This window comes from Heteronotia binoei, chromosome 11 (assembly GCF_032191835.1).
Source record: "Heteronotia binoei isolate CCM8104 ecotype False Entrance Well chromosome 11, APGP_CSIRO_Hbin_v1, whole genome shotgun sequence".
Taxonomy (NCBI): Eukaryota; Metazoa; Chordata; class Lepidosauria; order Squamata; family Gekkonidae; genus Heteronotia; species Heteronotia binoei.
In genome coordinates this window covers 6146526-6173308 of record NC_083233.1, presented here as the reverse complement: position 1 = coordinate 6173308, position 26783 = coordinate 6146526, and the positions used below count along the sequence as shown (strand labels likewise).

At 50.8% G+C, this 26783-nt stretch overlaps 1 protein-coding gene across 1 annotated transcript; it reads left to right on the top strand.

Annotated features, from left to right (window-relative positions):
* Positions 1–1967: 1967 nt before the first annotated feature.
* FGF16 (fibroblast growth factor 16) lies at positions 1968–26449 on the top strand. The gene is made up of 3 exons (XM_060249464.1): positions 1968–2283; positions 17987–18090; positions 25375–26449. The coding sequence occupies exons 1-3, from the start codon at positions 1968–1970 to the stop codon at positions 25618–25620; spliced, it is 666 nt and encodes a 221-aa protein (XP_060105447.1). The 3' UTR covers positions 25621–26449.
* The last annotated feature ends 334 nt before the right edge of the window (positions 26450–26783 follow it).

Here is a 26783-nt window from a genome sequence, read left to right as displayed (position 1 = left end):
GCAGCACAACAAAGCAAGGTCAGGATGGAGAGAACTTTGCTGGCAAGAAATCAATTATGCTCTCTCAACAGACACACACGGGGAAGTGGCATGAACAAACAAGCCATTAACCACAAACCGAACCGCAGAAATGTGGTTCATGCCCATCCCTCTCCCACTGGGACAGTCCCGACCGTCCCGGCACCCAGAAGGTTCCCCTGGTGTGTGCAAAGGCTGCGGAAGGACCATCTGTTCAGTCCCTGTGCTCCCTTCCAGGCATCCTTCTACAGCCCCAGCAGCTGCCTTTGGGAATGGAAGAGCACAGAAGAGAATGTCCTGTGCAGTTCAACCCCCTGGGAACGGCGTGCGGTAGGGTCAGTCCTCCGCTTCTGTCCTGGCCATCCTTGCGGCCACTCAGGCAGGCTTCGTGGCCCACCTAGAGCCTCACTGGCTGCTGCCACTGAATCAAGAGAGGACAACCCAGGAGGGGGAAGAGCAGAAAGAAGTCCCCCCCACAGGAAACAGGGAAGAGACAGGGATGCAAAGTGGGGGGGGGGGGGGGGAGAGAAAGGACGTCACTTGCTATGGAGCAGGGTGGCCAAATGCAAAGGCCATGTGCGAAGGGGAGGCGAAATGCCTGGAGATGTGGGGGGTGGAGCTTGGGGGGGCTGGGATTTGCGGAGGGCCTCCATAGCAAGCATTTTTTCCAGGGGAGCTGAGCTCAGTTGTCTCGAAGATCAACTGCAGCAGCAGATCTCCAGGTGCCACCTGGGAGTTGGCAGCCCAGCTGTGGCCCCTCGCCTTGCTTTGCGGGCCCTCCCAGGAAGGCGCCAGAGCGGGGGGGGGGGCCTGGCCTGCAGGAACCTGACTAGCAAGCCCCGCTCGCCGCTGGCCCTGAGGGGGCCCAGGCCGCTGGAGCCAGGCCGGGCAATTCCCGGGGATTGGAGGGCCTGCAAGAGGCGGCCGGGGAGGGGAGGGGGCCAGAGCCGCCGCCAGCCTCTCCTCTCTTTTCTCCAACGGGGAGGGGGGGCAGTCGCTGCAGTCTGTAGGGGAATCCCTCGCCGAGCCGAAGGGGCCTTGCTAGGGTTGCCAATCCCCAGGTAAGGGCAGGGGATCCCCCGGTTTGGAGGACCTTCCCCCCGCTTCAGGGTCGTCAGAAAGCGGGGGGGAGGGGAGAGGAGGGAAATGTCTGCTGGGAACTCTGTTATTCCCTATGGAGATTTATTCCCATAGAAAATCATGGAGAATTGATCTGCAGGTATCTGGGGCTCTGGGAGGGCTGTTTTTCAGGATAGAGGCACCTAATTTTCAGTGTAGCATCTAGCGCCTCTCCCCAAAATACAACCCAAGTTTCAAAAAGATTGGACCAGGGGGTCCAATTCTATGAGCCCCAAAAGATGGCGCCCCTATCCTTCATGATTTGCTATGGAAGGAAGGCATTGAAAAGATGTGCATGCCCTTTAAGCATGATGGCCAGAACTCCCTTTGGCGTTCAATGATGCTTGCCACAGCCTTGATCTTGGCCGCACCCCCAATGTCTCCTGGCTCCACCCCCAAAGTCTCCTGGCTCCACCCCCAAAGTCCCCAGCTATTTCTTGACTTGCACTTGGCAACCCTAGGCCCTGCACGCAGAAAAGCAGCACCGCAGGACGAGGCTCCCGAGCCAGCCAGCCCCCGAGAGGCGGCTGAAGCGCCGAGCAAGAGCGCCGCCTGGCGGCCCCGGCCGGAGAGCTCTCCTCCTCCTCCTCCTCCTGCCGCCCCCGGCTGGCTCCCGCGAGCAGCTGCCGCCCGGCCCGGGCTCGGATGTCAGGCTGCGAAGCGGGCGAGGAAACACCTGTCGGCGGCCTGCTGGGGCGAGGTGGCGGGAAAGGGCCACGAGCGAGCGGCCGCCCCTCCCTCCTTCCCCGGGCTGGGCTGGGCGGGCGGGGCGGCCCTATAAAGCGGCGGGGGCGGGCGGGCGCGGGGCAGACGGGGCGGGATGCGCGGCCATGGGGGAGGTGGGCAGCTTCCTGGGATCGCTGGAGCTGGAGTGGGCCGGCTGGGCCTCGGCGTCGCTGGGGGGCGCCCCGTCGGGCCCGAGCGGCGACTCCTCCTCCTCCTCCTCCTCGTCCTCGTGGTCGCCGGGCTTGCTGGCCGAGCGGCTGGGCCAGATCGAGGGGCGGCTGCAGCGGGGCTCGCCCACCGACTTCGCCCACCTCAAGGGCATCCTGCGCCGCAGGCAGCTCTACTGCCGCACCGGCTTCCACCTCGAGATCTGCCCCAACGGCACCGTGCACGGCACCCGCCACGACCACAGCCGCTTCGGTAAGCCCCGCTGCCAGCCCCACCCGGCGGCGCCTGGAGATCCTCTCCACCCCCCCACCCCCCCTCCCGGGGCCAGGCGGTGGGAACCCTCCTCCCCCCCCCCCCTTGGCTGAAGCAGCTGGGCCCCTCGGGGCAGGGAGGCTCTGGAAGGCGGCCCGGCCCCTTGGCCCACCTGAGAGGTGCCTCTGGGGAGAGGGGGGGCAGAGGCTTGGTTCTCCCGGGCCCCTCCAGCCCCCCTTGTGCACAAGCCGCCTGATGTAGGGAGAAGTTCCCTGCCCTCCCCCCAGAGGCTCTGGGCGCCTTCCAGCCGCATGCCTGCCTTGCCCTTCCTTCCAAGCGAGCGCGGCTTGCTCCCGCTGCCTGCTTTTTGCTCGTGCCGTTTGCCGAGTGGAGATGAAGAGCTGGCTCTGTGCAGCGCTCCCAGTCGATCGGAGCATTTGCATTCCGCCAGTGCTGCCGCAGTTGGCATCCAGCTATGCGGGTGAGCCCAGGCTGCTGATATCAAGCATCGCAGATTCCTGCTGAAGGCTTCTCCCAGAGGCGGCGGGAAACGAATAGCTATTTGTTGTGACTGGAGGCTGCCCGGGAATCTTCAGCTGCACGTCTGACGGGGCCTGAACTCCACCGCTCTTGGGAGAGCAGGCGCTCTGCAGTGATCTCCAGCTTGCTTTTCAGAGCAGAACCTCCTTGTTCCGAAGTGGCCCCTCTGTGGATAGGATGCACCAGTGTGTGTGTGGGGGGAGAGCATCATGGCAGGGCTTGTGGGCTTCCCGCCTGGCTGGGAAACAGGACCCGAGCTCGGATCCAGCAGGGCTCTTTCCATCTTCTTTGGACACCTGTCTCTTGGCCGTTTGCAGTGCTTGAGGGAAGTGCGGCTCTGCGGGGCCAGCCAAGGGCTTTTCTTCCAGGACGGTGTCAGTTTTGCATCTTCAGATGCCCTCATAGGCTGTACTGAGTGAACCTGGCGTCTTTTAGCTCAGCATGGAGCATTGACTTGAAATGGGCTACTGGGGCAATGCATTTAAATCTGGGTTGGGGGGGAAGGAGACTGCACTTCTAACTCAGAGGGCCCTCGGGCAGTACCTAGGCAACATCTCCCCGGAAGGCTCCGTGCAGGGCTGGGCCAGATCTCTTTTTGGGTGGAGGGGGGGCTGTCAGCCGACCCAGATGTTGCCATTGCAGCTGCGGGGCCTCCTCGTGCTGGAAGAGGTTCAGGAAAAGCCATATAATGTCTGGGCTTTCCCACAACAATCAATCCCAGAAGTCTGTCTAGGTTTCCTACGTAGAATGCCAAAGAGCAGTGGGTGAGTGCTGGGAATCTGTGCTTGTTCCCTGGTTTAGTGACTTTCTAGCTAGCACCAGAGAGCTCTTTGCCTGCGTGGGAAGAGTGGTCGAGCACTCACAATGTGCTGTAAAGGCCTCCTGGGGAACTGGCTGTCATCCAATGTGATTGCAAAGTGCAGAACTCTGTAGCTGACTGCATCAGAGAAGGGTGGGCCAAGGAAGCTGATCTGCCGTTTCTGCTCATGGTGTTGGGAGGGCCAGTGGCTGAGGAACTGGGGTGTCTCCAGAATGGGGTGTGAATGCAGGAGGGGGAAAGGCCTTGTCATTCTTGGCAGTGGGGGCAACAAGCAAGCTGGTGTTTCTATGCCCTGCAGCGGTCAGGTCCCCAGGCAAGCCAAGTGCCCCTCATGGCACTGCCAGAGCTCAGCTTGGCTTATCCCCTGGCAGGCAGCAGGAAATTTCTTTCTCACATAGAAAAGATTCTCCCCCACAATCAGCAGATGGGGACGGTGCCGAGAGTTGGGCAGAGGCTCACGTCCTCCCAGGGTTTGCAGCAGAGCAGCCGCCAGAGGAGGTCCTTTGGCGGGCGTTGTGGGGAGGGGGCAGAGCTGAGCTGGGCCTGCAGTGCTGCTGATGCGGAGAGATGGAGGAGGAGGAGGAGTGGGATTCCTCCTCTCTCAATCGCAGAGTTGCCCCCCGGGAAGCTGGAAGATTCTGAACAATCCCCTTCTTGGGGGGGGGGGTGGTCTGTGTGTGAGAGGAATGTGATGGGACCTGGGAGCGGAGCTGGAAGATGGGTCACCCCCACCTGATGGTCCCGGCAGCCCTTTATAATTCTGCTCTGAACATATGAAGCTGCCTTATACTGAATCAGACCTTTGGTCCATCAAAGTCAGTATTGTCTTCTCAGACTGGCAGCGGCTCTCCAGGGACTCAAGCTGAGGTTTTTCACACCTATTTGCCTGGACCCTTTTTTGGAGATGCCAGGGATTGAACCTGGGACCTTCTGCTTCCCAAGCAGATGCTCTACCACTGAGCCACCGTCCCTCCCCTCCGCACTCTGCAAACTCAGTGCGGGATCACCAAAAGGCTGAATCAGCTCCTTCGAAACCATTTGTCTTTTTTCCTTTTGTGAAAGGCTACTTGCTGTTTGCTGCTGTTTCCTGGGGAAAGTCCTTTTTCATAAAAGTCCTTTTGAAGCTGAAGGGCTGTCCTGAAGTATGGGCAAAGCCTGTTCCCCAGACGTGACCTGCAGAGGTGGCAGTCTTGTTGAACAGTCTGGGGGGGGGGGGGGGAGTGGTCTTCCTTCAGCAGGCAGCTGTGGTTCTCAAGGGGGTTGTAGCTGCTCCAGGTTGAGGGTCAGAAGGAGGTTAGCTCCGTTTGGCAGGTCACAGAAGCCTTGGTCATTCTGGGTCAGAAGGAGGCTCTGCTCTGGCCTCTTGAGAGAGGGGAAGGCTTCTTGTGCTAGAAGATGCCACATTTGCAGAAGACATTTGTGGGCATTTTGGTAATACTTACTGCAACCCTGTGAGGTGAGTTAGCATTTTCATCCTTGTATTATAGATGGGAGCAACTTGTGCCAAATGTGCTTGTGGTAGAGGCAGGTTTTGAACTGAGTTCTTCCAAGCTCCCACTGTTAGCAGTCTGGCCAGAGCAGCCCAGAGAAGAATCCAGCCTCAATCAATAACAACCCTTCAAAAACATTTCGGAATGAGAGATTTTGTAAGGCTTCTTAAGGATGGGGATGTAAATTTTCCAGGTGATGTGTTCTCTAGGGCAGGGGCCACGATCGCAAGGCCCTGTTCTCTCCGTGGAATTTGTTACCTTTAGGGAAAGTGTTTGGGTGAAGGCGGGGGGGGGGAGGGGGGCTGGCCATCTGGGAATGACATGCTGTCACCCTCCTCGGGCGTCTTGATGCTGGGAACAAAGCTGCTCAGAAGCCTGTGAAAAGGAGGCTCACGGGTGGGCCTTGAGAAAATTGCCCCCGTGGGCTCAGCTGCTGAGGGGGTGGGAAGGCTTATTAACGGAATAGCGCAGGCTGGATCCACAGCCGTGCGGGGAGCAAATCTGCCTGCACAGCTGGGGTTTTGTATATTTCTGCTGCTGTGAAAGTTCCCCAGAGATTTTGCGGGCTTTGACATTCATACTCGGGCGCACCTGTTGCCAAACAGTTGCTGAGGTTTTCTTAGCTAAAAAATTTAGATTTGCCGATATTAGTCCAGCCTCCAGCCTTCCTCTGAAGCCCCCTTGCCCCTGGATATGCTTGCACGAGATGCAACAGGTGCAGGCAGCTGAAGTAATCTTTCAGCAATTGTTTCAGGAATATAACAATGGCTGGCAGGGCGCCCACTCCGCGATGGAGGTTCAGAGATCACGCAGCTTTTCAGACATCAGAAATTCCAGTCGAATCTCACAGAATGTGATCTGGAGAGACTCAAAGGGCTAAATGGAACGAATATCTCAGCCATGGGAGAAACGACAAGAACTGGAAAAACAAAGCCGGCTTGGCCAGAGAAAACCCCGTTGTGCTCAGAAAGGGAATTTTGGTCTGGCCCCAAAAGCCACTCCCAGGGAAGCTGGTGAAGTCGGGCAGCAGGGAGTGCCACTTCCATTAATGGCTGAACGCGAGTCAGGGAAGGGAAGACGTTATGGTCACATCCTCCCCCCCACCCCCCCCAGCGCTGGGGCTGATCCTGCTGCATGGCATTTCTTGCTCTCTGGAAAGTTGCTCTGAAAAGAAAAGTTGTATCATTGTGACTACACTGTTCATATTACTGTACATCTTTCTCCAACCATGACTCTAGGTTGACTCATTTAAAACACCACAACTTGAGAAACAGCCCATGTTAAAACTACTGGCGAGCTGGTTTGGCGCAGGAGTTGAACTGGGATCAGGAGACCTTGGTCCCAACCCCTGCTCAGCTCTGGATTTCACTGGATGAACTTAGCCAGCCACTTCCTCTCAGCCTAACCTACAGGATTGTTGTGGGGACCAAATGGGTATGGGAGACACATGTTCACCGTTCTGAGCTCCTTACAGGAAGGGCAAAATGAAAACGGCATAGATCAGTGGTTCTCATCCTTTTTGGCACCAGGGACTGGTTTTGTGGAAGACAATTTTTACAACGGACTGAGGGGGGGGGATGGTTTCAGGATGATACAATTGTGTACTTTATTTCTCTTGGTTTGGTGTGGTGATTAAGTGTGAATCTGGTTTGATTCCCCACTCCTCCATTTGCAGCTGCTGGAATGGGCTTGGGTCAGCCATAGCTCTGACAGAGGTTGTCCTTGAAAGGGCAGTTGCTGGGAGAGCCCTCTCAGCCCCACCCACCTCACAGGGTGTCTGTTGTGGGGGAGGAAGGGAAAGGAGATTGTGAGCCGCTCTGAGACTCTTCGGAGTGGAGGGCGGGATATAAATCCAATATCTTCATCTACCTCACAGGGTGTCTGTTTGTGGGGGAGGAAGGGAAAGGAGATTGTGAGCCGCTCTGAGACTCTTCGGAGTGGAGGGCGGGATATAAATCCAATATCTTCATCTACCTCACAGGGTGTCTGTTGTGGGGGAGGAAGGGAAAGGAGATTGTGAGCCGCTCTGAGACTCTTCGGAGTGGAGGGCGGGATATAAATCCAATGTCTTCATCTACCTCACAGGGTGTCTGTTGTGGGGGAGGAAGGGAAAGGAGATTGTGAGCCGCTCTGAGATTCTTCGGAGTGGAGGGCGGGATATAAATCCAATATCTTCATCTACCTCACAGGGTGTCTGTTGTGGGGGGGAGGAAGGGAAAGGAGATTGTGAACTGCTCTGAGACTCTTCGGAGTGGAGGGCGGGATATAAATCCAATATCTTCATCTACCTCACAGGGTGTCTGTTGTGGGGGAGGAAGGGAAAGGAGATTGTGAGCTGCTCTGAGACTCTTCGGAGTGGAGGGCGGGATATAAATCCAATATCTTCATCTACCTCACAGGGTGTCTGTTGTGGGGGGGAGGAAGGGAAAGGAGACTGTGAACTGCTCTGAGACTCAGAGATTCAGAGTGGAGGGTGGGATATAAATCCAATGTTGTCATCTTATTATTACTACATTGTAATATATAATGAAATAATTATACAACCCACGGCCCGGTTGCTAACAGGTCATGGACTGGGTCCGTTCCACGGCCTGGGGGTTGGGGACTTCTGGCTTAGATAGAATAGTTGCTCTAAACAGAGGAAGGTCTTCACATTCCTCCAAAAATGCTCAACGATTTTCTTGAGGGAAGGATTTCCAGAGCTGTGGAATCACCACCAAGAAAGCTCTGTATTCTTGGTGCTTGAGCGGGGGAGCAGTGGAAGGACTTCTGGAGTTCTGGCCTTCTGGTTGACCTCCTGATGGCGCCTGAGCTCCCGCTACTGAAAGAGACAAGAGTGTTGGACTGGATGGGTCATTGGCCTGATCCAACATGGCTTCTCTTATGTGCCTATATTCTCTGAAAATGCTGTTGTGACCTTCACCACAGAAGGAGATGGCCAACCTCTGGCCCTTGCTTGCAGCTCTAAGAGGGTGTGGAACTCTGCCCTACCTACCTGTCAACCAGAGCTAAGAACAGGCCCAGAGGAAAATGTCCTGTCTCTTTAAAAGATACCTTTTAAAGCAGGGGTGGGGAAGCTCTGTCCCGAGGGCTGTATACGGCCCTCAAGGTCACTTGGTGTGGCCCTCAGGGATTGCTGGGCCGAACCGAGCCATGAGGCAGCCTCCCTGGGGCCTGGCTGGCCAGCGAGGGTCCTGGGGCCCAGCCGTGCTGTGCAGCAGCCTCCCCAAGGCCAGGCAGGGATCACAGGGCCCAGATGTACTGTGCGGCAGCCTCCCTGGGGCCTGGTTGGCTGTCCAGAATTGCTGCAGGGCCTGGAAAAGTTACTGTCACAGTTCAGTTTGCACTTGATTATCCCAGATGGTGTGGCCTAATATGCTAATATTAGGGGATGTGGTCTAATATGCTACTGAGTTCCTTCTACGCTTTTTCTACAAAAAAGCCCTGGACCTATGCATTTGCGTAGGGCGATGGGCCGTGTGTGTGTGCCAGATTAAGCTCTCCCTACATGACTTCAAATAGAAAAACAATTATTTGCATTAATTTTGCTGGCCTGAATCATTCTCCCTTGGCGGAGCACTGTTTTTTAAGTTGATAATTTTTTATGGCCCACGAATGATGTTATAAATATCCATATGGCCCTTGGCAGAAAAATGGTTTCCCACCCCTGTTTTAAAGAGACAGGACATTTTCCTCTGGGCCTGTTCTCAGCTCCAGCTGTAGCAGAATCCTTTAAGGCAGGGCAGAGCACAGGTGGCTGTCTCAACTACCAGAGCTCAGCTCCGTTTCCATCGTGGCTCTTAGCTCTGTGGGAGGGGTTCACTGAAGAGGTGAGGAGGGGGAGCCCCAAAGCCAGGAAACCGCCAGGAAGGGAGTATGCCCCAACATGCGACCCACCCAGGCAGGTGTCAGGTGTGCAGTCAGTGCCTTCCCTGGCATAGGCACAGTAGGCACTCCCATGCCAGCCTTCTCCGCAGGACCTCCGCCCAGAAACCCAAGATCACCGGCTGCTACCCCACGGCTGGGTTGGCTGTCTGCATGCTGCTGGTGCTGCTCAGGCACTCCCTCATGGGCTGCCACAGGGGCCCCTTTTGAGCCCCAGGATCGGCCAGGCCAGGCCAGCCACCCGTAGTCTCCCAGGGGCAGGAAGGTCACAACGCACCTGCTAGATGGAGCTGCCTTTGGTGGCGTGGCCAGCAGGCATCCAGGGCTCTGCACACCCTCACCAGCTGCCCAGGGTGGGAGTGGAGCTGCTGGAGCTCCTGGCTGAGAAGGGAATGGTAGGATCAGGGAGGGAAGGGGGTGACATGGCAGGTGAGCAAGGGGCCGGGCCGCCATCTGCACGCTACCCTCCTTGGAGATCTTCCGGAGGAACTGCAGGGCCCACCTACTTCTCGGGGCTTCCGACAGGGGTTGAATGGCAGGCATCTTTGCTGGGGAAAGAGATTTGGGATTTGCTGTTCTATAACAGAAAAGGTTTATTATCATAAGCTGTCTTGAGCCATGAGGAAGGGCGGGATAAAGATGTTTTAATAAATAAATTTAAAATGAATTCGCTAGGAAGAAGAAACCAAGAACCACCACACTCCGTTTTTTTCTAATCTTTTCCATCATGGCCTCTGCTTTGTTTCTTTCCCTTCTTTGCAGATTTGCCTTTTCTCTGTACCTCTGTCGGTGGGCAGTAGAAATCCAAAGGGGTGACACATACTTGACAAGCATTGCTGAGAAAGGTTTCAGGGGGGGAAAGGGAAATCTGCAGTTCTAAAAGCCGTCAGTGGGATGTGGAACGGTAGATTGTGGCCTGATCTCTGAAGGTAAGCTGGGCTGGCACCGGAATGGGAGACCACCAAGGAAGACTCCGCAAAGGATAGCTGTGGCCAACCACCTCTGCTTCATCAGTGCCTCGCAGGGGTTGCCCCAAGTCAGCTGTGACTTGACGGCACTTGCCACACACAAGAGAGAGCATGGATATGGCCCCATCTGCCCTTTTCTTAAAATTAATTTAAATGTTTAACAAGCTATAGAGACTCCACCTCAAGTATTCTAGGCACGGGTGAGGGGGAGAAATGCTTGTCGCCTGGAATTCAGCTCATTTGTCATGTGTGAGGTGCCTGCAGGGGGTGTACTTACTGGCTTCAGTGTGGTGGTTGGAGCCAGACCCACAAAAACGTGGGTTATGTTCAGGCTCAAGCAAAAAGACGGTCCTGTGAAGTACGGCTGGAGGTGATCACGCCAGCCCTGTGACTGCAATACTGTATAACACCAACAGTACGGAGAGAACCGCATACAGTTGTGTGGTTAATTGGAAACAACAAAGCAAAACAGCTCCTTATAATTCAGGTGTAAACATCAACCACTAGAACGGTTTAAATCTGATATTGCAGTCAGTACAAACTACTGCAAGAAGAGGTTTGCCACAATCAAAACTGTCTCAAAAAACCTGAGAATGAGCAGAAGGGGAAGCCGGCATGTCTGTCTCCACGGGGCCTCTAAATGCAAAGTGAGCCTTCCGCAGGTCAGTGATGCAGGAGGTTGTAAAGGAATTGCTTGGGGGGCGGGGGCGGGTCTCTCCAAATAACAGAATGGGGCATCCGGATATTAAATTGCCAACATTTTGGAGTCATCTTCTTTTGCTGTCAGGGTCAAATGAACCAATCTCAAGTCTAAAATCAACAATAGTTATTGAGCCTGTTCAACTCTGCTCACCAACAGCGTAGAACTCTTGGCGACTCACAAGGAGGGGTTGGTGCCTCAGCTAAACGGCGCTTGAACTCCCTGGAGAGTTGACTGAGTGTAATACACAATGTATGGTAGTTAAAAGTTATATGGCTTGCATGGTTTTCTGGACTTTGGCTTTGTTTTATTTTAGACTTGAGATTTGTTCAGTTGGCCCTCATGGCAATAGAAACATCAGCAGTTTAATATCCAGATGCCCTGCACCGTCATTTGTGCAGCAATTTATTTACCATACTTTTTTTGGGAGGTGGTTTTAATTGTGGGGAGCCTTTTCTTGTGATGGTTTGTACTGACTGCAGTATCAGATTTAAACTGTTCAAATGGTTGAATTATAAGTAACTTTTGTATCATTTGCAATTAAAGCATACAAAGATATGCAGTTATCGTTTTACTGTTAGTGTTCTGTAGTGTTTGCAATCACGGTATATTCTCAGTTAGATAGCTTCTAGTACTGTGATCCTGTGCTTGCTAGACAAGAATTGCCATGGCCCTCCCTCCCTTAGAACTGCACGCTGCCCCTTCCCTTGCATGACAACACGGAGAGGTTAAGCGGTCTGAGGTTCTTCCATGTGGGACTTCTGAGATCTTGGAGCTGGCAGGTGGAATCTGTGAGATGTAACCCAACCAGTGTGGGTCAGGTGTGCTCAGGAAGGGCTGGACACGCCAGTCGTTCTATAAATAGAAGGAACATCCTCACTCCCTGTTCTTCTGTGAACCTTCCTCTCTTTTGCTGTTTTCCTCCTTGGTGTGCCCAACTCCTCTGCATCTGCCTAACAGCCTTTTACATCCTGATCTGAGTTAGTCTCTGGTGCTCTTGTAAGGTGTTCGTGCCAAGGAGGATCTCAGATGTGGAATGGCAGCTCAGCCCATCCCCTCCTCCTGCTTCAACAGACCACTCTGGCCTAATTCACCAGACCTTCTCATATCTGCCAGCCACAGCCTCTCCCATCGTTCTGGAAGGGCTGGGAGGGAGCCAGGAGACCTTAGCTAACCCTGTGGGTCTAGTGCCAGGTGGGTTGCTGCCCCAGGCAATGTACAGCCATCCCCTCCTGGGCCTCCTGTCAGGTCCAACAGGAGTGTCGGCCACAGGGCTTGGACCTTTCTGTGGCAGCCTGCATGGGGCTCCTGAGGCATGGGAGACACCAGTGGATCTGAGGCACATCGATGCTGTCTTCACTGGACCAGCCCAAGATATTGCTTGTGTCAGGATCCACAGTATGTCTCCTGTCAGTTTGGTGTGGTGGTTAAGTGCACAGACTCTTATGTGGGAGAACTGGGTTTGATTCCCAACTCCTCCACTAGCAGCTGCTGGAATGGCCTCAGGTTGGCCATAGCTCTTGCAGAGCTGTCCTTGGAAGGACAGCTTCTGGGAGAGCTCTCTCAGCCCCACCTACCTCACAGGGTGTCTGTTGTGGGGGGAGGAGGTAAAGGAGATTGTAAGTTGCTCTGAGACTCTGATTCAGAGAGAAGGGCGGAGTATAACTCTACCATCTTCTTCATGTGTTATTTTTCTCCCTGAACCATGCAACATAACTATTACTGGCTGGCTATGGGTATATTACGGTGTTCTTGGAATGGTTGTTTTGATTCTCACTCTGAGGGTGTTGGTAGCTGCCTGGGAATGTGGGGCCTCCCACCCACCCACCCCGCCTTTTACACCATCTGGAGATGGAGGCTGGGAGAGAAGAAAACGAGAGTCCTGTGAATTACTGCAGAAAGAATTCAGTCTTTGAAGTTGTTGGGGGGTAGGTGGAAGCCCGTGCTTTCTTGACAATACAGAATGCCATCAGTAGATTTTAGTTTCATTCCTGGGAAGACCACTGTATGAATGGATCTGAACTAGTAGCATATCAATACAGCTTCCCCTGTGCTTTCATAAGTAGACGTCTATCTGAGTGTTACTTGGCAAAACCTCACAGCTTGCTTAGGTGGCTTGACTGGAGATCCAGCTTGAACCTGGGGCTGTGTGCTGGAGTTGGTTCCCTTGAGGCAGGAGCCCCCTTTTCTGGGGATAGAGACAACATATATGCAACCCCCCCGCCCAACAACAATGAAGAGATATTAACCGTTTATTGTTCATCATTGCAAAAGTGGGCTCTCTCTATGGCCTGGATGTTGATGGAGGCTTTCTTAAGTAACGCACCCCTGCTTGACTGAGGGCTCCTGAGAATTCCAGCCCTGTTCACAAGAACTGAGCTGTCTCCTGTACCAGCAAAATGTTCTTCATGGTGAGAGGTTGAAGGCCCATTGCATTTCGTGGACCTCTAGAAGGAAGCAGAGGTGGACATGCTGTGCACAGTCACACATTCCTAGTGGTGAATGGAACCTGGGGTGGGTTAGGAAGGTGGTTGTCCCATCCCCCTGACAACTTTGTCCAACCATTAAGAACCATGGGTCATACAAGTAGGTGGCAGAGATACAGATGCCAGGGCTGGCTTATTTATAGCTCATCATATGGACCTCTTTACAACTGCGCTTTAGTATCCCAAACGTGCTTGTGTGGCAGGACACTGCTAGATATTAGCACATCAAGCAAGTAACAGCAAAAGGGAATCAGCTGCAGGTTTTGCAAATAGCCCTTGCAGAATCAAAAGAGTTTGCCAGAGTCCATATCAAGAGCAGTGCCGCCCCAGTGACATCTGAAGTGCAGTGGAATAGCGGCCACACTAGACCAGCTGGAGTAACACACAAATAGGGCAGGCTCATGGAGGCAAGCAAGGCTCCACAGGAGAAGAAGGCAAGGCCCACAGCGTGTGGCAGCTCACATCTCCATCAGCTCTTTCAGCCACTCGCTGGGAGCCTTTTGAAGCTCCTCTCAGCACTGATTCCACTCATGCTCTCCACTTCATCACCTTCTTGGGCACAATGTGTGACACAGAGTGTTGGACTTGATGGGCCGTTGGCCTGATCCAACATGGCTTCTCTTATGTTCTTATGTTCTTCTTATAATGGTGGAGAGGAGCAAGGAGACGGTGACGGAACAGGCCCACTTGACTTGAAGATCCTGTTCTGGCCACTTCCTCTTGCCTGGGTTGCCACCTCCTGGAGGGAGCTGTTCTGCTTCCTTCCACTAGGGTACTCACTGCCACCACCTGCTCATTTTAGAGATTTCCGCTGAGAGGAACAGGATCCTGTCCCCCTTTGTAGTTTGTACTTCCCCCTTTTTTGTATTTTTAATATGCGTATGTGAGTGTGTGTGTGCACCTGGAAGTCATGGCAACCACGGGTGAGTGACTTTACTGGGGGCCTGGAGGATATTCAGGGAGGTGGCTGAAGAAAGCCTGCCCCTGCCTCCTGACTCCTGGTATTCCTTGGGGGTCTCCCAAAGGCCCTGCTTAGCTTCCAAGATCTGACAAGATTTGCCTTGCCTGGGCTATTAAGGTCAGGGCTCCCTTCCCAGTCCTGAGGCCTGGAAGGGAACTGAAAACAAATCAGCCTGTATCATAATGCCCCTGTATAAATCGATGGTGCGGCCTCATTTGGAGTACTACATACAATTCTGGTCATCACACCTCAAAAAAGATATTACCGCATTGGGAAAAGTCCAGAAAAGGGCAACTAGAATGAGTCAAGGGTTGGAACACTTTCCCTATGAAGAAAGGTTAAAACGCTTGGGGCTCTTTAGCTTGGAGAAACTTTGACTGAGGGGGTGACATGATAGAGGTTTACAAGATTATGCATGGGATAGAGAAGGTAGAGAAAGAAGGACTTTTCTCCCTTTTTCACAATACGAGAACTCGTGGGCAATGAAATTGCTGAGCAGTGGGGTTAGAACAGAAAAGGGTGATTAACACATGGAATTCACTGCCACATAAGGTGGCGGCTACAAGCATAGACAGCTTCAAGAGGGGTGGGATAAACATGGAGCAGAGGTCCATCAGTGACTATTAGCCACAGCGTATTGATGGAACTCTGTCTTGGGCAGTGATGCTCTGCATTCTTGGTGGTGGGGGGAAACAGTGGGGTGGCTTCTAGTGTCCTGGCCCCACTGATGGACCTGGGTTTTTTGGCCACTGTGTGACACAGAGTGTTGGACTGGATGGGCCATTGGCCTGATCCAACATGGCTACTCTTATGTTCAAAAATACTTTAGCGCAACACCAGATCAGCAAACTGAAACAAAAGAAATTGGGAATAAATGCATTCTTTCTGTTCCTGATATACACATTCCCTAGGTAGATGGTAAAGTGAGGCGGGCTCTAATAACCTTTAAGAATTGCAAGTTTGATCCCTACTTGTTTCATATACTGTGAGGCCGCATGGTTTGGAAAAGATTGCTGCCTTCTGGCGCACCAGATCTCAAGGATGTCCCCAGCTCAGCATCTCAGTGAGAACTTGCGGGCAAGTTATGTTAACCCTCTGTCTCTACCCACTTTACACCACTCCCTCCACCCCTTTGACCCGGTCTGCCCAGGTGACAGGAACATCCTGGGACACACAGGTGCATTCTGGGTGCCCTCCTGCATGGCTTTCTGGGAAATCTCCAGGGTCATCATTAGCATTTCTGTAGCTGGGATCTGTTGGGCAGTTGGACTGACTCTGCCTGTTCTTTATATTCCGGGGGAGTAGGGAGGGCTAGTCCAAACCTCCAGTACTAGCAAACCTCCCTCCAGGACAAAATGAATTTCTTCACAGAGACATCTGGCTGTGCCATTGGCTCAGAGTCCTGCAAGAAGTCAGGCATTGCTGCTGTGAAGAAGCCGGCACTGAGAGAACGTTGGAAGGAGGCTGTAGCTGCTTCTGATGGGCGAGAGCACTGCAGCCACTGGGAGGCTCTCGGCTACAATCTGCTGCCGTAAACTGACAGCCACACATTTTATTTTTCCTTCTGGCAAGTAGGGAACTGTCCTCTGTGTCTCCACACACATTTTTATTGATTGATTGATTGATTGATTGATTTGTATCCCGCCCTTCCCACAAGTGGCTCAGGGCGGCTTCCAGAAATTAGTCAAACATACAATTAAACAATATAAATATATAAGCAATTAAACATTTAAAACAGTTAAAACCTTAAAAACCAGTAAACATTCCAATTACATGTGTGATACAGTGAAGTGGCCAAGTTTGCAGATGACACTAAATTGTTCAGGGTGGTGAGAACCAGAGAGGATTGTGAGGCACTCCAAAGGGATCTGTTGAGGCTGGGTGAGTGGGCGTCAATGTGGCAGATGCGGTTCAATGTGGCCAAGTGCAAAGTAATGCACATTGGGGCCAAGAATCCCAGCTGCAAATACAAGTTGATGGGGTGTGAACTGGCAGAGACTGACCAAGAGAGAGATCTTGGGGTCGTGGTGGATAACTCACTGAAAATATCAAGACAGTGTGCGATTGCAATAAAAAAGGCCAACGCCATGCTGGGAATTATTAGGAAGGGAACTGAAAATAAATCAGCCAGTATCATAATGCCCCTGTATAAATCGATAGTGCGGTCTCATTTGGAGTACTGTGTGCAGTTCTGGTCGCCGCACCTCAAAAAGGATATTATAGCATTGGAGAAAGTTCAGAAAAGGGCACCTAGAATGATTAAAGGTTTGGACACTTTCCCTATGAAGAAAGGTTGAAATGCTTGGGGCTCTTTAGCTTGGAGAAACGTCGACTGCGGGGTGACATGATAGAGGTTTACAAGATAATGCATGGAATGGAGAAAGTAGAGAAGTACTTTTCTCCCTTTCTCACAATACAAGAACTCGTGGGCATTCGATGAAATTGCTGAGCAGTCAGGTTAAAATGGATAAAAGGAAGTACTTCTTCACCCAAAGGGTGATTAACATGTGGAATTCACTGCCACAGGAGGTGGTGGTGGCTACAAGCATAGCCAGCTTCAAGAGAGGATTGGATAAAAATATGGAGCAGAGGTCCATCAGTGGCTATTAGCCACAGCATATTATTGGAACTGTCTGGGGCAGTGATGCTCTGTATTGTGCTTGTGGGGGGAGGGGGGCAAAGTGGAAGGACTTCTAGCCCCACTTGCGAACCTCCTTTTTTTGGTCACTGTGTGACACAGAGTGTTGGACTGGATGGGCCATTGGCCTGATCCAATGTGGCTTCTCTTATGTTCTTTTAACTTCATGACATTCACCGTACGAGCGAGGCATGATTTCGGGAGGCCAGTGGTCTGCTTCCTGACAAATGGGTGCCGCTAGATTTGAGTCCAGGAGCTCCTTAGATGGGGCATGAGCTTTTGAGAATCAAAGCTGCCTTCGCTAGACACAAGTCAGGATGGGCTTAGGAGTCAGAAGGCGGGAGGGATGAGCCTTTGGGTGTTTGTGATCATAGTTCCTTGGTTGTTGCCTCTGCAGAGGTTTTAGTTCGTCATGTCGAAGGGCTTCTGATAACAGCGGCGACCTTCAGGGTGGGGAGCAGATTCTTTTGCTGATGATGTGAGTGTGAGGGTTACCAGCTGAGAACTATCTGGAGATGTGTGAGGGTTACCAGCTGAGAACTATCTGGAGATGTGTGAGGGTTACCAGCTGAGAACTATCTGGAGATGTGTGAGGGTTACCAACTGAGAACTATCTGGAGATGTGTGAGGGTTACCAGCTGAGAACTATCTGGAGATGTGTGAGGGTTACCAGCTGAGAACTATCTGGAGATGTGTGAGGGTTACCAACTGAGAACTATCTGGAGATGTTGGTGAGTGTGAGGGTTACCAGTTGAGAACTATCTGGAGATGTTGAGGGTGGGGCCTGAGGTGGGTGGGGTTTGGGGAGGGGAGGGGCTTCGGTGGGATATGGTGCCTTCAGGGCGCTTGGGGTAGAAAAAGCCCAGCAGGAACTCCTTTGGGTTGCTGTACACCCCTGACCCCAGGCAGCCAGAACTGCCCTCTTCAAAAAAACAAAGCCCTGAGTACCATCAAGCCCACCATCCGAAAGCAACTGTTGTCTCTAGGTGAACTGAAACAAACAGAAGAATCCTCTTAGCTTTGGGAGAGAGTCTTTCTGAGAAAATGCAGCAGGTTGAGCCGCAGGGCCTGGCCCCCTCAGCAGTGCATTGGGAGGTGTGTCTTAGTGAGTGACTCTATTCCCTACACTGACAATACATTGAGGGTATGGAGTGGCATTTATTCCATTTTCTTAAAATAGCTTGACACTTTCTCTCTCTCTTTTTTCCTTTAAAGGGATTTTGGAATTCATTAGCTTGGCTGTAGGGCTGGTTAGTATCCGTGGGGTGGACTCTGGACTCTACCTTGGGATGAATGAGCGAGGCGAGCTGTATGGATCGGTAAGTATTACATCCGCAGGGATTTGTGGAAGACCAAAATGTTATGGCTTGATTTTACCTGATGTGCATTATTTGTGGCTTTTGCCTTTCACACTTGGTATAAAGAATTGGGAAGGTTTCCAGCCCATGGTGCCTTTTGCAGCGGTTGTTGAGGAAAGGCCTCCGCTTTGTGGAGAGGAGGGTTAGGAGGCTGAATCCGTTGCTTCCACTGGACTGAGCAGAAGTGCAGATTCTTCGCGGCTTCGGAGACTATTTAATGTAGTTTGCCTTATCAAGACGGCCAAAGATAACAGCACAATTAGATCCCTTGAAAAACAACGGCATCAAACTAACACATTAGAATTTAACCACCATGTTAAGCTTTAAAAGATATACTTTATGCATTTTAAATGGTTGTGGTTTCTCTTATCTCAGTGAGGATTTTTCCCAAGTGCCTAGGCTCACCTCAAAGAAAGCCTGGCTGCTTCTGATCTCATGTCTCCCACTGAAAGTCCTCTTGGACAAGACTTCTCATGGAATCTAAGTGGGTGGAGCTCATGTCAAGACAGACACTCTCTGTGCAGGTCCCAGCCCCTATAGGGATATCTAGGTAAGCACCATTGCCTTCACGGAGGCCCAGGAACTTGTGTAGTTACTGCCCTGATGATCTGAAAGCAAGAGGCAGACTTTTTGAGCAATGCAGCTTCAAAGGCAGCCCTGGGAGTTTCATGAGCATTGGAGGGGGGAATTGTAACCAGGGCTTTTTTTGCGGCAGGAACTCCTTTGCATATTAGGTCACGTCCCCTTGATGTAGCCCGTGCTCCAAGAGCTTACAGTAGGCCATGTAAGAAGAGCTCTGTAAGCTCTTGGAGGATTGGCTACATCAGAGGGGGTTGGGCCTAATATGCAAAGGAGTTCCTGCTACAAAAAAGAGCCCTCACGGTTTTCCAGGGTTCTCCTCTTGTTCTCTAGAGCCAGAGTAGACATCAGAAAACATTGCACTAAACTCGAAACTACAACCAGATTTGTATACTCTGCGAAATCAGCAGTGCAATCCTAGGCAGAGTTACCCCAGTCTAAGCCAACTGATTTAGACTACAGTAACTGTACAGGCCACCAAAAAGACAAATAAACGGCGTCTAGATGGCCTGGATGGTGCCGGGTAGCCAGACCTCAGAAGCTAAGTGGGGTTGGCCCTGCTCAGAATTGGGATGGGAGACCGCTAAGGAAGCCCAGGGTTGCTATGCAGAGGCAGGTAGAGAAGGAGCCAGTTCTGAACTTCTCCTGCCTTGAAAACCCTACAGGGCTGCTATAAATTGGCTGTGACTTGAGGGCACTTTATGCACACACACACACACACACAGATCAAATCAAGCCTGAACTCTCCCTAGAAACTGGAATGATGAATGAGAGGCAGTTTGGATGCTAGGAAGGCAGCAGGGAAAGAGGTAAATCCGTCGTGAGATGGATGGACTCAGTCACAGAAGTCACAGCAAGGCTGCTCACAGCAGGGCCTTTGGGAGAATGGTGATTCCCAGGGTTGCCAGAAGTCACAAGTGCCTGGTCGGCACGTAACCCTCACACACAAATGCCGTATGTGCAGGCTGTCCAGATTCTGAACCCAGAAGAGTTGAATTCTGTGACTTGTTTAAATTATACTAGTGGAGAAAATGCGCTTATGCTATTTTGCACAGTCTGCTTTTGATAGTCCACTGGAAGGTGAAGAGCTTTAAAGCAACCAGCAAAAATATTACTCTGATACCTGCTCTGTTCTTGCTTGTGTGGCAGGGGAGTCAGACACATTTTTTTTAAAAGGAAAACCAAGATGGTGAAATGGGAGCATTTGCTTTTTCCATTCTGTATTGAGCCGCTGTCAGAAAGCCAGCCCTCTGTTGACTTCCAGCTAGGTTGGAAATCTTTAGCTTATAAAGATAAGATGCTGTCTGGATTCCACTTTTGGTAGCCTGCTCAAATATCCCCAGTGTCACACCCAGAGCTGACACTGGGCTGACTGCTGCATTGTTAGTGTGTGGTGAAGCAGATTCTCATGACTGCTACCTTGGGCTTACCTGGCTGGCCTTACCTGGCTTTTCTCTGTGGCTGCCGGGATGACCAGCCAGTTGAGAATTCTCCCTCCTGGGAGAAGATGCTTGGGTGGGCGACTCGTCAGTTCCATGCCCAGGTTTGGCCATGGGCTTAAGAAACAGTGTGAGAGGAATCGCATCGCAGTATCAATGTCAGCGGTTTATTCCTGGTCTTAACTATTTTAGGGAGATGACTTCAGGGTATCTTGACTACCTTAGCTCTTTAGGCATGACTCAGGAGGTGCTTATGTTGCTTCCCAGAATTGCTGGGCTGAACAGAACCTCTAGGATAATTTTGTTCAGTTGTCAGCAACAAGTCCCCCTCCCACGCTGACCAGATTGGAGGACACAGAAACCAGTGGCCAGAGATCACCCAGGACTGGGTGGGCGTGGGAGTCCTTCGCACTGCAGCTGAGTGTGCCCCGCAGTGTAGCTTGCTCCGCAGAGACAACCTGGAGCCTGGGAAAAGAGCCTCGCCTTCTGGGGCTGGGGTTCTCTGCAAAGTTTGGGAGGAGGGGTGAGGAGGAGCCTGCAGTCTTACTTGGCCAGTCCTGGCAGAGTTCTAAGCTCCACTGCTCTCTGGGAGGAGTGGGCCCCCGCTTGGCATCCTTCTGCCCTCCTGCAGTCCTCCAGCCCGGAGTGGTGACAGGGGGCCTCCTCCCTTCTTTCAGTGTGTGCTTATGGGTGAACTGAGGACTCTCAGCTTCACTGGACACAGCAGCCATGTCTGTCCCACCCCCCTCCCCCGCAGCAGCAGGCAGGCAGTTAGGAAGAAACCTGCAGCGGGTCCTTCTGGATCAGAGGTCTGTGCAGGGACAGGGTGTTTGAGGCGGTGGCCCCTCTTCACAGACAACTGGTCTTCATGCTGCAAAGCAAACCATTCCAGAACTAGGCGGAGTCTGTTTCACCTTCATTAACGCCTCTGTGGGATGGGCTTGTCCAGTGCTTAGCTCAGGCGACAATACAGACGGTCACCTTCCCCCTTTGCCTCCTTGCTGCACAGCAGCAGCAGAGCCAGTCCGGGAGGTGGCGTGGAGGCTCATCTTGCAAGGTCAGGATGAACAAAGCAGGAGTCCAGTTGCACCTTTAAGACCGACTTAGTTGTATTCCGAACGTAAGCCTTTGTGTGCTCTCTAAACACACTTCATCAGACGAGGAATCCGGTACAGTGAGCAAAGCCACACGTAGCTGGTAGTCAAGTGGCTCAGAATGCAAACTGGTGCAAATTTAAGATCCAATGACAGTATAGTAAAATTATCTGGTAGGGAGTGGTTTAGAATGCAAACTTAAGATTCAGTGACAGAATAGTAAAATTAACAAATTGAGCAAACCTTTAATCCGAGTAGCATGAGCATGCAAAAGCAATAAAACAGTAATATGTCAAAATGTGAGAATGTCTGTAAATGACTGTATTGTATTAAGCCTGGGTCAAAAGGAAGGTATTTATATCTCAGAAGATGTCCCATCCCAAATAATTTACCTTTTAATATGTAACATACATATAGTTTGCCATTAGGAGAAAAATACATTAAAATTAGTGGGAGATGGGTTCAGTATATTGGGGAGGGACGGTGGCTCAGTGGTAGAGCATCTGCTTGGGAAGCAGAAGGTCCCAGGTTCAATCCCTGGCATCTCCAAAAAAGGGTCCAGGCAAATAGGTGTGGAAAACCTCAGCTTGAGACCCTGGAGAGCCGCTGCCAGTCTGAGAAGACAATACTGACTTTGATGGACCAGGGGTCTGATTCAGCATAAGGCAGCTTCATATGCTCATATATGTAATGGGATAAACAGCCAATATCCCTGTTTAAGTATGTCAATACTTCTAAAAGAGAAATACATTGGATAGAGATGTTCTAGTCCACCTAATTTACTTTTTAACATGAAAACATCATTCTAGTTTGCCATAGAAAAAAAGAATACAATAAAATATTGTGAAAATGGGTTAAGTATATACAATGAGATAAACAGCCAATATCCCTATTTTGAGTATGTCAATACAAAAATCATTCTGATACACTATTTTAAAAGAGAAATATATTGGAATACTGTGGATGTATATCTATACTTGATGAGAGTGGGTTTAGCATCTGTAATGAGATAAAAAACCAATATCCCTGTTCAGTCCTGGGGAGGTGCTTGTTCCAAGTTTCATAATAATTTGTAATTCAGCAATTTCTCTCTCCATTCTGTTCTTGAAGTTCCTTTGCAATAAAACAGCTACTTTGAGGTCACCCATTGAATGTTCTGGCAGGTTAAAGTGTTCCCCCACAGGTTTCTCAGTCCTGTAATTCCTGGTGTCCGATGAGGATGAGGACAAAGAAGAAGAGCTCCTCAGTCCAGATATAACAGAAGGCAGCAGGTTATAGTCCAGGAACCAGAAACAGATTAGTGATGATGAAGGTTCATTGGGATTTTGGCAGGCTGTGAAATCCTAGACTGCTTTGTTATCCCCACCCTTTCAACTGCAGTCTGAAATCTGGCAAAACCCAGGCCTATGTCGTTGGGGCACAGCACCTCTAGGTCAGCTTCCTGTGTTACCTACATTGACAAGATCCTGCTCTTTTAATGTGGCCTTCCACAGAGTTCACTGCCATCTAATACGTGAAAAAAGCAGGGAGAAAGGTAGCCTTGGTAGCCGGAGAGAGAAGCAAACTGTCTACCAGTTACAACTGAATTGTGCATTCAAATAAACATATGAAGCTGCCTTCTACTGAATCAGACCCTCGGCCCATCAAAGTCAGTATTGTCTTCTCAGACTGGCAGCGGCTCTCCAGGGTCTCAAGCTGAGGTTTTTCACACCTATTTGCCTGGACCCTTTTTTGGAGATGCCGGGGATTGAACCTGGGACCTTCTGCTTCCCAAGCAGATGCTCTACCACTGAGCCACCGTCCCTCCCCAAAACATATGAACATATGAAGCTGCCTTATACTGAATCAGACCCTCGGTCCATCAAAGTCAGTATTGTCTACTCAGACTGGCAGCGGCTCTCCAGGGTCTCAAGCTGAGGTTTTTCACACCTACTTGCCTGGACCCTTTTTCAGTGGAGATGCCGGGGATTGAACCTGGGACCTTCTGCTCATCAAGCAGATGCTCTGCCACTGAGCCACCGTCCCTCCCCAAATGGTAAATACCTGTTTACATTGACACGAGACATTTTAGCCAAGCAGACAGTACAAGATACATGTCATATAGGGAAGCAGATTTTTCAAGAAAGCACTAAGAAACAGGTTTACATTATTAGTGGGTCTAATTCTGTGCTCTTTCACTACCTAAAATTGAAATGGGGAAACTTTTCCTATCAAAATCTGATCTACACAACCCAGAGAAAGATGATGGAATGCCTTGTTTTGATCATTATTCAGTATGCTGATGCATTAAGAACATCTGCTAAAATAGGTCAAGATCTAGATTAACATGAAATTTGGGGGATGGAATTGAAATACAGACGCTCCCAATGGCAAATGGGCTGTGGTTATAAGAGTTTGCTGAACATGAAGCTGCCTTATTGGTTCATCAAGTTTGTCTACTCAGACTGGCAGTGGCTCTCCAGGGATTCAGGCAGAGGTCCTCCACGTTACCCCCTGCCTTGTCCTTTTAAATGGAGATGCCAAGAATGGAATTGGGGACCTTCTGCATGCAAAAGCTCTACCGCCACCCAGCCACAGCACTTCCCTGATTATTTTGGTTCCGTCCACAGCCACTGATGATTTTGTAGGCTAGAGACATCCTCTACACAATTGCAGAGTTCCATTTACTGGCACATCTGAAAACAGAGTTAAAAGGGGGTGGCAGCAGAGTGGAGATTGGGAGCTCCTATCTGTAGGGCCTGATTTGCCAGAAATCAGAAATACACTTTGCTCTCAAAAGCCTGGGCCCTGTCTAATTAACTATGTGGAATTCAGTAAAAATTTCACCAGGGTGTGATCCCCCCCCCCCCAGTGAAGAATACCAAGTATTTAAGTGTTTCAAGCATCACTTCTAAAGTGGAACAATTGTGATTGATCAGAGAAGCATAGTCCCTTTTGCAGAGGAACACAATTGCTCCATCTAAGGCTGATTCCGCACTCACCTTGGTCTGGGGCAGGCTTCCATTTCCGCACAGAGCAAGCTGGCAATTTCGCATCAGTTGCTCCGCACCGCCATTCTGCATGGGGCAAACCCACATTTGCCCGTTTACACTGCAGTGCGGCAAATCACGGGTTTGCCCCGCGCAAAATGGCGGTGCGGAGCAACTGGTGCTAAATCGCCAGCTTGCTCCATGCAGAAACGGAAGCCTGCCCCAGACTAAGGTGATTGTGGGATCAGCCTAGGACAGCTTTCTGGCTCAGGCTATTTACAGTATTAAAGCAGGGAAAGCAGAGCGAGAGGACAGGAATGGGACAATTTAATCACTGCTGTTACTAATCATGATGAAATCCTTTTTGTGATTTTATGTAGTGTAATGGTTAGCATGTCAGACCTGGGTTCAAATCCCCACTCAGCTGGGTGACCTTGGGCCAGTCACACTCTCAGCCTCACCTCTCAGGGCTGCTGTGAGGCTAGAACAGAAAGTTAAAATTAAAATGAGAGCTAGCAAGCGTGAAAGCTCAGATGCTGCAGGTTTGGGTAGTCGCAAGGAGCCTGGTCTGGTGCTTTAGCTGTGTGCCCCTGCCCTGGAGGCTCAGGCCGAATTCCCATCGGCATGGCACGAGCAGCACTGCCCAGATTTCTCAGCTCAGACCCAGCTGGTGACGGTGGGTATCGTCTTGCTCATGGCTTCCTCCTGGGCCACCTCTGGCTGGATCCCATCTGAGCACCTCTGCCTGCCCCCTTTCTGGGTGGAATAACTTTCCCCCTTCCTACATCAGCACAGACCCCAGACAAAACCACAAGGACTGCTATTTGTATAACATTCCTATTTTGTTCAGTTGTGAAATACCGTTTGCCAGGGTATGAGGAATAAGAGAGGCATCTGGCAGGCAGTTGTTGGAGACGGCATCTCAGAGCATGGCATGAGATCGCTGAGTGAAACCTCCAGGTTTAGTGGTGGCTCCTCTGTCAGTGCTGGGGATGAAGAGCAGAGAAGGCTACTTAGGAGCTTCCTTTGTTAGAAATATGGATTCTTCTTCTGATCTAGCAGACATTGATGTGTGTACTTGCATGTGGAGGGAGTCTGATTATTTCTCACATATGATCTCTTTCCCTGTCTCTCTCCTCCCTAATTCCCACCCTGTTCACACAGAAGAAGCTCACAAGAGAGTGTGTCTTCCGTGAGCAGTTCGAAGAAAACTGGTACAATACTTACGCCTCGACTCTATACAAGCACTCAGATTCCGAGAGACAATATTATGTTGCTTTGAACAAGGACGGCTCACCCCGAGAAGGATACAGGACTAAGAGACACCAAAAATTCACTCATTTTTTGCCAAGGCCCGTAGAGCCCGCTAAGATCCCCGCCATGTACAGAGACCTCTTCCACTACAGGTGACCTTCTTGGCCGGTCGAGCAGCCAGCATCTCTCCCTTGGGCTCTCGCGGTTTCTATAGTCATCCCACGCTCCTTATCCAAGTTTAGGCAACAGCAAAGCACTGCAAGGAATCCAGATATTGCTCAGTTCTCTGGGTTTTCTTGTCAAAGATCAAGGCGGAGGGTGTTTGTGTCGGATGGAGGCAGAAGCAGGATGAGGAGATATGCAGGCGATTGTTCAAGCCTTGGGTGACTTTAATAACTGGAGAGCTCTGAGAAAAGCAAATGTTCCAGCAGAGAAAAGATCATTTCTGAAACTAAAACCAGCAACATGATGAAGATGAATGAAGACCACAGAAAGGAGTAATCCACTGTTCATGTTGGAATGGCTGCATCTTGCAGAGCCTTTTCCAGTGGTATCAGAGGGCCGCCGTCTGTCCTCCTTGGAATCTGCTGGAGTGGTCACCATAGAGCGGCCATATTTTGCCAGCCTCCAGCTCATGGACTTCCATGGGGAGGAAACCAGAAGGGGGGGGGGCGGAGAAATGGAGGTGAAGCCTGACAGCAGGGGGGCCTGGATCCTGAGGGGCATGGGGGAGGCTCCTACTGTTGGGCGGGGGGAACAAACATTCTTGAGATGTAAACGTATTTTCATAAGGACAAATTTATTTATAAAGTGTATATTATATTTATTTTATATATTTATTTATTTTAGAAAAAGTATTTTATTTTTAAAGTAGAGTTATTATGGTCCAACTTTCAACAGAAAACAAGAACTTACTGAAACAAGAAGGGGGTCGTGGTGCTGAATTTTAAAGAGCTTATTGGCAATAAAAATTCTTTATATATTGTGGGTGGTTTGCTAATTTTATTGGGCAAGAAACTTGGGCAAGAAACTGTCTATGCTGAATGATGTAATGAAAAAGCCTAAATGTTTTGCAAAGATCCCCTCCTCTAAAGTCCAGGACCAGAAGCTGAGGCCGGTTCTAATTTCTGCTGCTGTCGATTGATTTTCTTTAATCAAGTAAAGCTTCCAGTTTATTTGGCTTCTCCAGCTGCAACATGGAGGGGACGGCAGAATGACATGCAGTTTCTTCTTCGGAAAGCTTTTTGCAATTTCCTTCTAAATAATTGCTGGTAAATGTCATCATTCCCCATGATTTACTGTGAAATGTGTTTGAATGG